General features: G+C 38.9%; 1 protein-coding gene across 2 annotated transcripts in view; it reads left to right on the forward strand.

The window, feature by feature from the left end:
- VWA8 (von Willebrand factor A domain containing 8) overlaps nt 1–16494 on the forward strand; it is a 481697-nt gene that overhangs the window by 171673 nt on the left and 293530 nt on the right. For both annotated transcript variants that reach the window (XM_049853196.1, XM_049853197.1), the window contains exons 15-16: nt 5157–5325; nt 8758–8835. In XM_049853196.1, coding sequence (XP_049709153.1) covers nt 5157–5325; nt 8758–8835 — 247 coding nt within the window. The remainder of the gene's footprint in view (nt 1–5156; nt 5326–8757; nt 8836–16494) is intronic.

Below are 16494 nucleotides of genomic sequence, written 5' to 3' on the forward strand. Positions count from 1 at the left end.
ACACGGATGCACTTGGGCCTGGAGCCTATGACTTGAATGTTGTCAATACTCTGCCTAGCTTCTCTACTTTCTCTCTTTGTGTCCAATATCACAATACTTGGCACAGACTAGACCACTTAGTAAATGTTATTGAATGAATGAATAAATGCTAATCTAGAACAAATTCTGGGAAACTCAAGGTAAAGATAATGTTATTAATCCAGTTTTAGGTGACCTTCTGAGCTAGCACCCTGGTGGTGTAGTGGTTAAGTGCTATAGCTGCTAACCAAAAAAGTCAGAAGTTCAAAGCCACCAGGCACTCCTTGGAAATTATGCGGGCAGTTTTACTCTGTCCTGTGGGGTTGCTATGAGTTGGATCAACTTGACAGCAACAGGTTTTTTGCTTTTCTGAGCTAGCAGTGTTTTCTTTTATGAACCTACCAATTAGGAATACTTTGATGCCAGTCCAACTGGTTATCTACCTTTTACTGACAAACCTGATAGCATAAAGTTCTCATAACTAATAGCTGCTAGCAGTGGGCTATCAATCCTTCCAACTTCTTAGTGTGAAACTCAGTTTCTAAGCAATTACATTTGACTCCTTGCCAACCTTCACTGTATACTAATTCTTTGCTAAGCTCATTACCTTGATTGTTTCCAGAGGGCTCTGTGGGCTTTCATATACTTTGCAAGTTATCACATGCCTAACATACCCTTAGAAATGGTTTCAGAAATGTTAGCTTAAGAAACATTAGAGACTTTCTTTCTAGTGTTACAAAGCACCAGGAATACCATGGAGTTGGTGGTTAGAAATAGCATGGTGGCCATACACACCAGACACCATGCCTACATTTCTCACAGGAAATAAGGACCAAAATAGAACTACTTCCTTTGATGAGAAAAACTTCTTTGGGGAAAGGGGGATAGACTGCTAAATGTGTCCCTTCCTGCCGTTGGTCAGAGGATAGATGAGGAAGTGAGAGTTTCTGTGAGTTACCAGTGGTTTATTTTGTCAAGTAAGTGCTTCTGGTTATCTCGGGGAAGCGATGAAGATTAGTGGCCTACTCTTAATTATAATTATATATCTCGAAGTGTTTTTTCCTTTTCATTGAATATTATATTTCTATTAGTTGCTATAGATCACTGAAAACAGTTTGTGTATAATTTCTCAGTCTTTGCTCATCAGTAGTGAACCATAACTGGACATTTGGATACCGTTCTTGGTCAGATTCTCTGGATCGTATTTACTCTTATTTTACCCATGTTTGGAGACAATTAGGATCTGAGTGTTCTCTCCTAACCCCCCCGAAACCTAAGTGTTTCTTTGCTAGCAAATTAGGCCGTGTAAGTTTTTCACAAAACTCAAGATAGATCCAGAATTTTACTCCCATATCTTTGTGTTCAATTCTCATAACAAAGAGCCTTGAGTAATTTGCAGTTTTCAAAAAGGAATTTAATGGTGTTGCATATATTCAAAGGAAGGGCAAGGATACAGTTGGGCCTCAGGAATAACTGCAGCCTGTGACTTGAATGTTGTCAGAACTCTGTCTTGCTAAGAGTAATTACGAGAACGTTTTTATGGTCAAGGTGCTGTTTTAAACTCTGTGCCCCTGAAGGATGTAATTACACTGTGTGTGTGTGTGTTGGATTTGTCTTTTTGATACAGGGAATACACCTCCTCTCATAAATTCATTTAACACACATTTAGACTAATAGCTCTACTTAAAGGTGGGAGACCATTCTTTTCAGTTCTTATCACTTCCTTTGTTTCATCCCTACCACGAAAGGCCTTCAAAAAGTTTCTTGCAGTGATGGTTATACCAGGGGGTATAACCACACAGTTATGCTTGTGTGGTAGAAAGATGAATAAAGAAGTGTCCATGCAGTTTTTTATATTGCATGGAAAAAAGGGGGAAATATGGGCTGTGCACAGAGCTGTGTAACCTCTAGGTTCTGAATTGGAATATTAATATTGTAGTATGGAAGGTTAAGTGTAAAATCCTGTGCCAGTTCATGGTTGATGTCTTTGGAGAAACCTTCTATATCATTCTTTCGAGTTCCTTAATATACAAATTCAACAAAAATGTACCTTAGAGTTTATTAAGGTCTTTCTTTTTCTAATAGCTTTGTTGAAGTTTAATTGACATACAATAAACTGTACATATGTAAAGTGTACCATTGGATAACTTTTGACATTTGTATACACCTGGGAAACTATCACCGTAATCAAGGTAATGAACACATCTATAACTCCTAAAACTCCCCAGGGACCCCTTCGTATGGGACCCCTTCCCCTGCCCATTTGCACCCTTCTCTGCTTTCCACAGGAAACCATTGACTGGCTTCTGGTCAGTATAGCTAGCTTTATTTTCTAGTTTTGTATAAATGGGATCATACAGTAGATATGCTTTTTTGTCAGCATAATTATTTTGGGATTCATCCATGTAGTTGCGTCTATCAATAGTACATTCCTTTGTGTTGCCGAGAAGCGTTAGAAAATACTTGACTCTCTAAACACACTTATTCCCACAAAAAAATGATTGACCCTGATATTTTTATCTTTTAAATCTTTTTTAACCTTTAGAAGTCTTTTTCTTTGCTTTTTAAATCTTTGGAGGTGTATTTAGGAAATAATATCTATTTATCAGAAGTTAAGCCGTTTCTTTAGTTTCACTTGAGCGTGTTTTGGTTGTTATTAAATTCTAGTAAAATTAAAGTTAACCTTGGTTTTTAGTGTCAGCGGATGCTTATTTCCTAATTCTCAATTATTTACCAGTCCGTCAGCCTTTATATTGCCCGCTTTCTATGTCTCATCCCTCCAGAGTACCTGGTAGACCCTCAGGACTACTCTGCTCTCTAAGACTTAGGGAATCTTTCCATGTGACCTATTTATATGTAAGGAAGCATTTGGAGAGAACCTGGCAAACACAAAGGTCCTTCTCATCATTTTATTCAATAGCTTGGTGACTATTCTGAAGTCACTGTACACTTTTCTGTCCAACTCATCAGAAACTGTCCTTTAAATTTGGCCAGCTAACTCAGATAACCTGCTAGAGGTAGTATCTAGAAACAAGCCACAGACCATGTATGTCCTAGGCAATGATCTTCACCTTATTTAAATTCAAACTACCTAGCTCACTCTCATGGTAATTGCTCTTCTCTTGGTAGCAGCACAGCTGTAGGACCAGCTTCTTGATCCTTTGGTTTAAGGATTAAATTGGACTCTCCCTTTGACTTGTCTGTTGGATTTTGGCTTTATTTTCTGATTTGGTTCCTGTCACTATCTTGAGTGAGAAACTAATCTGTAGCTTAAATCTGTGTAGTCAAACCAGGCCCCGTCTCTCCCACCTTCTTCTGTCCCAACTACCCAACTAGAAGAGGAGGATCAGGAATGAACCCATCAACATCTGGTACTGAGTCATGAAACGGAGATTTCTGATTATAGCAAACGACTTGGCAGAGTGGAAATCGAATAAGTACCTCCTTTAGATTTCAGATCACAGGGTTTTCTGTGCCCAGTTTCTGGTATGTGACTGTTTAATAGCTAGAAATTCTGAGGGACTGTGCTAACCTCAGGACTTGGCAGGTACTGGCACTGTTGTTATCCTCCCCTCTTTTCCTAGAACAACTTCTTTGGACCCATTACTTCCTATGTCCTGCTTGGACATCTATAAATAAGCCCCTTTTTTTATACCTAGAGAAATGAAATCGTATCTGGTAGCTTTTGCCGATTCATTCAGGATTTTTGTATGACCATTTCTAAAAAGTGCTTTCTCTAGCCTGTAAATTATGGTGTGGGCCTCTGAAATTACGGACTATGCAGTCAGGGACTAGGTGGATCTACCTACCTGTTATACTTATGGGACTTTTTCTCTTCTGAAATCTTCAGGGTATTTGTCTGATTCCACACATGTTCTACCTCCTGGTATTCTATCTACCAGATCACTTAATAGGTAACGATACAGATAGTCCATTTCTGATCTTTTTAAATTAAAATTTTAAATTTAGTTTATATTAAAATTTGTTCAGTTCAATATTAAATATTTAATTAAATTAAGATTTGTTATAGTTAAAACCATTTGGCAACTGTTCAGTTATTTGTCTATATGTTTGTTTTTCTGAAGATCTTGGCAAGTGTTTAAGTTTTGTCCCTCTTCTCTTAGCAAAGACTAAAAAAAAACCTGTTGCCATCGAGTCGATTCCAGCTTATAGTGACCCTATAGAATAGAGTAGAACTGCTCTGTAGGGTTTCCAAGGAGCAGCTCGTGGATTTGAACTGCTGACCTGTTGGCTAGCAGCTGAGCTCTTAACCACTGCACCACCAGAACTCTAGCAAGGACTGTATTATCCTCTAAAAACATATTTCTTCTAGTATTTGAGTAGAAGTGATAAAAACTGACAGTATCACCCACATGACTAGATTGGGAACTAAGGGTGTCCTAATCCCTCGTCCAAAACCAGCTCAAGTCATTTCACAAACCATAGGAAGTCTTGTCTTATTCTTCTATGTGTCCTAGAATATTCGCATGCTTCCTCTCCTCTGCATCCGTAGGAGAGATTTCTAAAAGAGATCATTTAAAAATCATAACATTTCATATAAAAATGACAAAAGAGTTAATTATATAAAAGTTCAATTCTTTTTACCTTTTTAAGACTTTAAATATTCTTATTGCCAATGTGCATTTTAAATTTAATCTAACTGCTTATGCTGCTCAATTTTCCTATCTTATAAAAAGCCTCCTCACCCTAAATCATCCTTCTTGGTTTTTCTGTATTTGATATATACAATGAATTCCTTGCAAGGCAGGAGATTTCGAGTGGATGTTTGAATAAAGAAGGGGCTCCATGTAATGAATACGAACTGGAAGAGATTTTATTTCAAAGGGCTATGGAGAAAATGTATTGTAGGTACAGCATACCAAATAAGCAGTGGTTTGTGCTAGGGATGGAGCTTCATCAGGGAATATGGTATAACATATATTAGCAGTGGGTGGTTCTTTTTTTTGTTTTACTCTTAGGTCTTAGAATGCTCTGATTTTTTTTCAAAGCTCATTCTTTGAATAATTGCTTTGACTATATTGAAAGTATGGTAATACAACATATCCTTGCCTAGGCTTTTGCTGCCATGACTCAATTTCTAATGTGAAAGATTGTTTTCTGATTTTTTTCTCTTACAGATCCATTTTTCCTATCCACCCATCCTTCAGGATCATTGCCTTGGCAGAGCCCCCTGTTATTGGAAGTACTACACAGCAGTGGCTGGGACCAGAATTCTTAACCATGTTCTTTTTCCATTACATGAAACCGCTTGTCAAAAGTGAAGAAATGCAAGTGATTAAGGAAATGGTAAGAGTGAGGCCAGCTCCAGCCTATCATCTTGAGCTGTTTTCTTTTTAAGGCACTTTGTCATATGCTGAGGCAGAGTTGGGAATTTCTGGATCTTTCTCTCTGTTATTTCCCAGTTTCCTTGTATAATGGGGTAAACCAAACCCTTTGCTATCGAGTCTATTCCAACTTGTGTGGACCCTCTAGGACAGAGTAGAACTGCCACATAGAATTTCCAAGGAGCGCCTGGTAGATTTGAACTGCTGACCTTTTGGTTAGCAGCCATAGCTCTTAACCACTGCGCCACCAGAGTTTCCAGTGGGGTAAGGTAGTGGTTCTCAAACTTTTATCATTTTTCAGAATCATCTGGAGAACTTGGTAAAACACAGATTGCCAAGCCCCATCTCCACAGTTTTTGAGTCAGTAGGTCCAGGGGAATTCATGATAATTTGCATTTCTAACAAGTTCTCAGGTTATGCTGGTGCTCCCGGTCTGGGACCACATTTTGAGAACCACTGATGTAGACCTTCTCTCCTTTTTCCTCATGTGGACACAGTTTTGGAATTTCTTTTCATTATATATTCAGCCATAATAACTAAGGTACTGCTGTAAACGGAAGCCAGATGTATTTTAAATCCTTAGATTTTATAGAAAGTACTAAGTAGTCCTGGCCCCCTTGGGACTATGCTATATCCTATATTACCTGATTAGTTGTCTGGTGGTTTGTAGTGATGCTGTAATTTATTATTTCAATGCCTGCCTTAACCACACATTGTGTTTGGCATTTTTAGAGTTCTGGATCTGTGCCGTTCAGTGCAATAGCTACTAAACAAACAAACAAACAAACAAACCAAACCCAACCCACTGCCATTCGAGTCAATTCTGACTCATAACAACCCTTAGAGGGCAGAGCAGAACTGCCCCGTAGGGTTTCCAAGGCAGTAATCTTTATGGAAGCAGACTGCCACATCTTTCTCCAGCGGAGCAGCTGGTGGTTTCAAACCACCGAAGTTTTGATTAGCAGCCGAACGTTTTAAATGCTGCTTCACCAGGCTCCTTGCAATAGCCACTGGCCACATTAAATAAAATTAAAAATTCGGTTTCTCAGTCGCATTTCAAGTGCTCAGTAGTCACGTGGGGGCTTGTGACTGCCATATTGAACAGTGTAGATACAGAACATTGCCATCATCACAGAAAGTTCTATTGGACCCTGCTGTTCTGGATCACTAATAATTAACATTTTACATAACCGTACTTTTAACCGCTTTGAAATACCTGAATGAACTGATTAATCTTAGGGCTCATTATAAGCGTGGTTGTGGATAAGAACCTGTAGGATTTAGAGTAAAACAACTTGGCTCTAAATGCCAAATCCACTGCTTGACTTCTAGATCTTGGATAAATTATTTAACCATAGTTTCTTCAACTGAAAACCGGGATCATAATAACACTTCTTAATCACAGGATTGCTTTAATTAACAAATGAGGTAATGTATGTACTAAGTAGGGCTTCGAATTAAAAAAAAAAAAAAAAAGTTACACTCGTTTAAATGACCAGAGAAGGCCTGAGCAGTATACTTTTGAAATGGTCACATTATACTAGTCACTTCTCTAATATCTCTTTATGATCTTTTTAAATTAAAAATTTTAATCTATACTTTATATTAAAATTTCTTCTGGTTTAATTAAATGAAACATTTAATTGCATTAAGATTTGTTATACTTAAAAACAATCAGTGTATGCTATATGGGCAGCTGTTCTTCAGAGCTCATTGATACGTTGGTCGTGCCACTCGAGTATTTTAAAAGGCTGTGAAAAAGGACAGCTTGAGTATCTGTTATTTCTACAAGAGTGTCTTATGTCACTTAGTGGACATATATGTAAGATTTCTATGAAATAAAGGAGTTTGAATTTCACAAGAAAACGCCAAATTTAGAGTTTTAAAATTCATGCTGAAGTTTTTTATGAATATATTACATGCCAGTTTTTAATTGAGTTAAAGGACCCTTTTTGTGTTATCCTGATAATGGAGTTATAACACAGAGAAGAGTGGCTTTGTTTAAATTTCCTGATTCTTAATGAGAAAGCAAAAAATAGATGTGTGGTTGCATATGTACATATGTATGTATATAGGTAGGTATATGTGTACGTATATGTGTGCATGTATAGCTATGTGTGTGCATACATATACACATGTATGTGTGTACATGCATATATATATTTGTATATATAACAAAGCACATAAGGGGCACAGCTACAAATACTTCTTAGACATTACCATACACCTCACAGGAGTGGTTTACTGGGTTTGAATACCTAGGTCCATAGTCTAATGACATGACTTGGTCAGTTGGCGTAAAGTCTGTTCTGCATCCTAGTTTGGTGAGCAGTGTCTGGGATCTTAAAAGCTTGTGAGTGGCCATCTAATATACATCTATTGGTCTCTACTCTTCTGGAACAAAAGAGACAGAAGGAAACCAAAGACTCAGAGGAGAAACTACTCTGTAGGACTAATGGTCTACAAGAACCACAGTCTCACCTACTTGGAGACCAAAAGTACTAGATGGTACCCGGCTACCACTACCAACCATTCTGGCCAGGGCCACAATGGATGGATCCTGATACAATGGGAGAAGAATATAAAACAGAAATCAAATTCTTAAAAATTCAGACTTACTGGACTGGTTGAGACTAGAGGACCCCCCAAGACTTCACCCTGAGATACCCTTTAAACTTTGAACTGAAACTACTACCAGAGGTCGCCTATCAGCTAAATAACAGATTGGCTCATAAAATAAAGAATATCATCCATGAGTACTGTGCTTCTTTAAAAAATCTTTCATATGGGATGAAATGGTCAATATTTACTATAAAGCAATGATGAGACAGTAAGGGGAGGGGCAGGGAAGCTACAGCACTAGCTATGGAACAAATAGAAGTAAAGATAATGTTGACACATTGTGAAAAGTATAACCATGTTACTTAACAATTTGTATAACCCACTGCCATCGAGTCAATTCTGACTCATAGCGACCCTATAGGACAGAGTAGAACTGCCCGATAGAGTTTCCAAGAAGCGCCTGGCGAATTCGAACTGCTGACTCTTGGTTAGCAGCCGTAGCACTTACCCACTATGCCACAAGGGTTTCCAACAATTTGTATAGAAATTGTTAAATGGGAACCTAATTTGCTGTGTAAACTTTTACCGAAAGCACACAGACACACACAGAGAGAGAGAGAGAGAGAGAGAGAGAGAAAGAAAGCAGTGGCAGAAATCCTTCCTGAGAGTTGAGTAAGCAACTTTATTCATGAGGTAAATGTGTTACCTACACTCTAGGATTTTCTAAAAATTTAATTCTAATATTGTTTGCTTAGTAGCCATAATTTCTGACAGATGGATCAAATATTTCAATTTATTCTTTTTGGTTTTCCTTAATTCCATCATAAAATAGGTCCCAAATATACCTCAGGAAGCTTTGGACAAATTACTATCGTTTACACACAAACTTAGGGAGACACAGGACCCAACGGTAAGTCTGAGTTTTTTTTCTTATAGTATATTCTATTGTTGACATGCTATTACTTTAAAATCTCTTCTTTAAGCTGATATTTTTATCCCTTATCCTATGCCTTCTGCTATGGATATGTTTTAATCTTTTAATGATTTTCCTATTTTCTCTAGCTCCTCATGGCCGATGTCATGGAAACAGCTCTTTGCTCTAGAAAAGTGCTTGGTGTTCTGCTCTGTTCCCCCATCTCCTATACTGAGCACTGTCATCTATATTCACAGGTTCAACTACCACCTATAAGTTAATGCCCACATTTTTATCTTCAGCTCATGACTTCTCTTTTTTGATTGATGATCTATTTCTAACTGTATTTTCATTCCAGAGTGACATATTAGAAAGATCAAGGGCTATCACTGCCTAACTCTGAGTCTCAGTTATTTTTTATTCTGTTAAATGGCAACAGTGCCATCTACTTCATAAGGAGGTTTCAGTGATTAAAAGTGAAAATGTTTAAGCCATTATTTTTTTTCATGATTTTTTTTAAGTAATGGCTTGAATTATGCGGAGTGAAATAAGTCAATCACAAAAGGACGAATATTGTATGATCTCACTTATAAGAATAGGCAGATGTATAGAGATCAAAGTTTATTAGTGATTTCCAGGGGGAGGGGGGAGGGGGAGCCATTGTTTGGGAACAGTGAGTTTCTGTTTATGGTGTTTATTATGGGTGATGATTGCACAGCATAATTAATGTAATTATTATCACCAAATTGTACACCTGAAAAATGGTGAATTGGCAAATGTTGTTTTATATATATATTTACAACAATAAAAATTAATGTATCTGGAAAAAAAGAAAATGTACAATGTAAAGACCTTTCCCCTTACTAAAAACCCAGCAACCCTAGTGCCCTCGAGTCGATTCCAACTCTTAGCGACCCTTTAGGATGGAGTAGAACTGCCCCATAAAGTTTCCAAGGAGCGCCTGGCGGATTCGAACTGCCGACCCTTTGGTTAGCAGCCGTAGCACTTAACCACTATGCCACCAGGGTTTCCTTCCCCTTACTAGATGCTTAATAAATGTTAGTTTTTTTCAATTCTCAATAGAAATTTTCACTATAAATTCAACTTATACAACTAAGCTATATTCTTCCTTTAAATCTGTTCCTATTTCTGGTTCGATTTACTGACTTTGTTAAAAATATGTCTACCCAATTTCCTAAACCAGAAACATTGACATCTTATTGATTCCCTGCTTTCCCATTGTTTCCATTCAATCTGAAAGCAAATTTCATCAATTTAGCATCGTGATGTCTCATATGTTCTCTTACCTGTTCTCAGTGATGGTCTTGCTATTGAATTTCATTATCTTTTTCCTGGAATATTGTGATTTCCTCTTGACTGCCGTCTCTGCCTAATAATTTATGGACCACGTGATCATGTATTAGCTTCCTTTGACTGCTATAACAGATTACCAAAACTGGTGCCTCAAAGGAGCCCTAGTGGCTCAGTGGTTAAGAGCTCAGCTGCTAACCAAAAGGTTGGCAGTTTGAATCCACCGGTCGCTCCTTGGAAACCCCGTGGGCAGTTAGTTATGAGTCGGAATCAACTTGAAGGCAACAGGTTTAGTTTTGGTTTTAGTGCCTTAAAACAACAGAAATTTATTTTCTCAAAAGTTCTGGAAGCCAAAAGTCCGAAATCAGTATTGGAGGCTGTCTTAGTTATCTAGTGCTGCTATGACAGAAACACCACAAGTGGATGGCTTTAACAAAGAGAAATTTATTTCCTCACATTAAAGTAAGCTAAAAGTCCAAATTCAGGGCATCAGCTCCAGGGGAAGGCTTTCTCTCACTGTCAGCTCTGGAGAAAGGTACTTCTCGTCAGTCTTCCCCTGGACTAGGAGCTTTTCCACGCAGGAACCCTGGGTTCAAAGGACACGCTTTGCTCCTGGCTCTGCTTTCTTGGTGGTATGAAGGTCCCCAACTTTGTACTTGTTCCTCTTTCCTTTTACCTCTTGTAAGATAAAAGATGGTGCAGGCCATGCCCCAGGGAAGCTCCTTTTACAGTGATCAGGGATGTGATCTTAGTAAGGGTGTTAACAATCCCACCCTGATCCTCATTAACATAATCTAATCTTGCTTTATTAACCACAGGCAGAGATTAGGATTTACAACACATAGGAAAATTGCAGTAACAAAATGCAGGACAACTACACAATACTGGGAATCATGGCCTAACCAAATTGACACGTATTTTTGGGGGACACAATTCAATCCATGGCAGAGGCTCTGGGGGAGAATCCATTCCTTTCTCATCCATTTTCTGATAGCTGGTTGGCATTTCTTGGCTTTTGGCCTCATCACTCTAACCTGTGTATTCATCTTCACATCAGCTTTTCCTCAGTGTGTCTGTGTCTAGTCTCCCTCTGCCTGGCTCTTTATAAGGACACATATGATTGTATTTAGGACCCCTGTATAGGATAATATCCTCACTTTCAGGTCCTTAATTTACTCCTATCTGTAAAGTCAGTTTTTCCATATAGGATAACATTCACAGGTTCCGGGAATTAGAATGTGGGCATCTTGTGGAGGGTGTATTTTCCAGCTACCACAGGTCCCTTATTAATTATCTCTGGGATGTCGTCTCCACTACTTTCATCCTTACTCATTCTTTTCCAGCCATACTATTCTTTTCAGTGTTCCTTGAACACACTAGTGCCTGCCTCACAGTCTTTGCCATTTGGTATTTCTCCGGCTAGATTGCCCTTCCCCAGATAGCTGGATGTTTGCTCCCTCACCTCATTTAGGTTTGGCTCAGATTCTCCTTTTCAGTGAGGTCTTCCTGACACGCTCTATTTGGAATCATATTTCCTCCCCACTTCGTTCCTGTCAGTCTCTGCTGTAAGGGTCTTCATAGGGCTCTTTACTTTTGACATAATATATGTTTTACTCATTCATTTTTTGTTGTATGTCTTTCCTCACTTAGCTGCTAGCTCTGTGATGGCAGGGGCTTTTAATTTATTTTGTTCCATACTATATATCCCCAACCCTTGGAACTTTGCTTGGTACGTAGTAGGTGTTCGATAAGTGTCTGTTAAATAAATGAATGAATGAATCTTATATTGTCCCTGAGGGATATTTCTTAAATCCATTTCCCAAGTTTTTCCTCTCCTTTAAAAACCGTTGAGGGATTGATTCTTTTTTCTTACGGACTCGAGGACGACCTCCTAAGCATGAGCGCTGAGTTCCATCTGACCCTAAGCTGCTTTTCCAGCTGCATTTCCTGTAGCCTCTCTTGACGCACTCTCAGCTCTGCCCACACGTAGCTTCTTGCTGCTTTCTAACCCCAGCATACACTCAAATGTCTCTGCTTTAGAGAATGCCTGGAATGTGCTTTCTTCCATTCTACATACCCTCATATTTTGTCAGGCCTCTCTCAGCCCCTTTAGGCAAAAGTAACCGCTGTCTTCACTCTGCCTTTCATAACACTTGGCATATACTTCTGATGTTGACCCTTTGCAGTTGTGTCTTATTTGTATCTTCCCCATTAGTATTTGGACTCCTTGAGGCTGGGTCGTGTTTATTTTATGGCTATTTCCCAGCCTGGTGCCTAGTACATGGTAGATACTTCACAAATGTTTGGTAATTAAATAAATAAATCGATGAATTAATTATTAATTTATTGACAGATTGTCCCTAGAGTTTTGCTCCCTGAAAATATGTTACATTTTCATAAAAGAAATAATTCCTTAAGAGGAAGAAAAGAGAAGAATATTTTTAAGTAATTTCTGTTCTGCATTTTCATTTTTTTTAGCTTGAGGTATTATTGATCATGCTAAAACAGCATACCCTTTGAGGTACACTCTTGGTAAGCCATGGTAACTAAGGGAAGGTGCTTCACACCCTCATCTCTTTTGCAGCATAAAAATGGAGTTAGAAATTTGATGTTATAAATGTTATATACATTAGCAATATTTAAAGCCCATCCTCAATTTAATTGATAATACTGTAAGAGCAGGCATAAGTGAACCCTTTACTCAACATTTAAATGGCACAACGTAAAGCTTAGTTCTCGTTTTTTAACACTAGATGTTTTGCAGAGCGTTTTGGTGCTATCAGCGGAGAGGTGCTGTTCAGATTCGTGAGGAGCCCTTACTGGTCGCTGGAGTGAAGGGGGAAGCCTGAAATCAGTATCTCGCCTGGGCTGAGACTGAAATGTCCTTCCCTAGAAAGTTGCCTTCGAGTTTAATAGGGCGTTTTTATGAAACTGCTTTGATTGGAATCATTTGTCATTTTTCATGGCTGAAATAGGAATCTTTCATGGTCTTAGGTTTTAAATGTACAAACTGCTGAGTCATATTTAATTTTTGATACTTTCAAACAAAAACCCCTGCCATCACAGGACTGACATCTGAGTGAGAGAAGATAGACAATAAAAATAAAAGAGCAAAATATATTATTATGTGAAAGGGCAATAGCCCATGAAGATCCTTCAAGCTGAAAGGGGATTGGAATGAAATGGGGAGAACATCTGACTCTAAATAAAGCGACTCAGGGAGGCCTCGCTAACTGAGTCAGTCTTATCTTCCGTTCTTCCTTCTGTCTCATATGCAGCCAGTTGCCAAGTCCTTTGAAACATTTGTCTCATTCTTTCTCTCCATTCTTGTTGCCATAACCTTACTGTAGGACTCTTATCTTTTTATAGGCAGATTAATGAATTAGAAGCTTTCTATTTCCTATCCTATTTCTCTCTGTTCTTCAGCTACTTTATATTCTACTTCTAACTTAATCTTCATAAAATCACGTTACTACTTTGCATAAAACAAAGTGCTGTTGCCTTTAACCTACTATCCAATGCATAATTGGTCTCCATTTCCCTGGAGCAACAGAAAAGAGAGTCAGGAATAGAAGCAGGAAATGGAATGTGTGGCTCATTGTCTCCACGAACAACTGGCTCCTTCATCATGAGATCAGAAGAACTGGATGGTGCCTGGCTACCATTCCTGAACATTTTGAGCAAAGACTCTGTAGAAGAATCCTAATCAAAAGGGGGAAAATATAGAACAGAACCTCAAATTGCTTGTGGAATCGTGAGAATCATCAAACTTTCTGGAGCCAAGGAGGCTAGGTGAACCCTTGAAACTATTGCCCTGAGATAATTTTTAAATCTTAAACCAAAAATATCCTCTAAAGTCTTCTTAAAACCAAACAATGGCTTAGCTTAACTAGTAAAGAATGTCTTCCTTGAGCATTATGCTCTTTGAAGGTCTATCTCTATGGGATCAAATTGACAGCAGCAACCTGTAAGATAGGAACCTTAGGGGGCAGTGAGTTTATGTTAATGGTGGAGGAACAGCTCAGAAAAAGAGGACAAGAATGGTTGTAGAACTTGAAGAAAGTAAACAGTGTCACTAAATGGTACATACAGAAGCTGTTGAATTGGTGTATGTTTTGCTGTATATATTTTCAACAACAATAAAATAGAATATTTAAAAAAAAAAAAAGTCATATTGCCTATAGGAGTAGAGCCAAGCTGCTCTGAGTGTCATTGACAGGGCTTTTGTTACTTAAGAGCAAGCCTTAGTAAAGCTGCATGGGTTTCCTCATGTCATACAGGTATTTCTGTTCCTTTTGCTTCCATGCCTTTGTTCATAGAGTTTTCTCTGCCCGCTTGCACATGTTAAGCTCTTGTAACAGTTGTCAATGCTCTGCTTATTTTGGCGTTGCATTATAAGCTATTTTGAATTGTAATTTACTGGTTCTTATATTCTGTACGTACATGTCTACAATGCAAATTTGTTAAAAACAAGGGTGGACCAAATGTTTGCCTGTGAATGAGCACTTTGAAACTTGGAATGTGTTTTTTAATGGTAGAGAGAATATGTCATAAGTGGTGGTCATGCTCTCAACCTAGTCTTCACAGGACTGTTTAATCCCAGTTACAGCTGAAATATTATACTAAGACAGCAGACCAAGTTCTCATGGAGCTGTGAAATACAGGGGGAAGGAAAAATTATCTGTTGTCTTCTTTGGGACATACAGAGATGATTTTATGCAAAACATTGAAACGAACAAATACGCAGTGTGTCTGGAGTCTTCCCATTATCCATTCCAAACATTTTGTTAATTTCATGGAATCCTCTCTTGTCTTAGTTATGTAGTACATCTATAACAGAAATACCACAAGTGAGTGACTCTAACAAGCAGAAATTTATTTTCTTGCAGTTTAGGAGGCCAGAAGTCCAAATTCAGAACACTGGCTGTAGGGGAAGACTTTCTCTCTCCGCTGGCTCTGGAGGAAGGTCCTTGTCTCCTTGACCTTCTGTGCTTCTGTTTCTGGACAATCTTCACGTGGTTTGGCATCTCTCGTCCCTCATCTCTGCTTGCTCAATCTGCTTCTTTTGTTATTTTGTAAGATGTTGACTCAGCGCATACCCTATACTGATTATTCCTCATTAACATAACAAAGACAAATCATTCTCTAATGGGATTTTAACTTTAGGCATGTTGTTGTTAGGTGCCCTTGAGTCAGTTTTGACTCATAGCGACCCTATAGGACAGACTGGAACTGCCCCATGGGGTTTCCAAGGAGCAGTTAGTGAATTTGAACTGCTAACCCTTTGATTAGCAGCTGAGCTCTTAACCACTGTGCCACCAGGGCTCCATATAGGTTAGGATTTAGAACACATATTCTGTGGGACACAGTTCAATCCATAACATTCCACCTTTTGGCCTCCCCAAAATTCATATCCTTCCCACATGCAAAACATATTCACCTGATCACATCATCCCAAAAGTCTTAAATCAACGCCATGTCCAAAATCTCATCTTCTGAATCATCTAAATCAAATATAGGTGAGATTTTAAGCATATTCCATCCTAGGGCAAAATTCCTCTTCATCTGTGAACCTGTGAAATCTAGTATGCAAGTTATCTGCTTCCAAAGCACAATGGTAGAACAGGCACAATGTAGACATTTCTATTACAGATAGAAGAAAATAGAAGGAAAGAACGATAACCAGCAGGAAGCAAGTACAAAACCCAGCAGAACAAATTACATTAGCTCTGCAGGCTTAGAAATAATCCTTTCTTTTCTAAGACCATCTGGGCAATGGCCCCACTCTCCAGATTCTGGGTGTTGGCCGTACCTCCTGGATTCTGGGTAGAGACCTATCAGCCCAAGGCTTCAGCCCCACCTTCTGGGTTCACTGGGACAGCAGCTGGGCTCCCTTGGTTTTGGGCTTCTCCATTGTCCTAGTCTATCTTAATGACCCTCCACCCCCGAACCCTGGCAGGCTTCATTTTCCTACCCCTTGGGCATGGCGGCCCCATTCTCTCGGCCTTCGGGCACAGCAGCCTCATACTCCAGAATTGAATTGGTGGAGATATGACTTACTGAAACCTAGGAGGCTGTGGCTCCACTCTTTCAAACCAAGGCAGCCCTGCTTCCCCATACTCCTTCAAACACTTATGCTGATCTCTGAGCAGCTCCAGGGATGGAGCTTTTCTTTTCTTGGAGGACAACACATGTAGCTGCTTTGGCCTATTTCCTGCCTGTAGAATTTTAAGAGGCAGACAGCTTTCCATCCTTTCATCCTAGCTCCGTCTCCTTCAGTCTAAGCTGATGGCTTTTCTAATATGGTAATTGGTTAGATCAATCAGTCACAGGCTTAATCTCTTT

The sequence above is a fragment of the Elephas maximus genome, chromosome 14, assembly GCF_024166365.1.
Source record: "Elephas maximus indicus isolate mEleMax1 chromosome 14, mEleMax1 primary haplotype, whole genome shotgun sequence".
Classification (NCBI taxonomy): Eukaryota; Metazoa; Chordata; class Mammalia; order Proboscidea; family Elephantidae; genus Elephas; species Elephas maximus.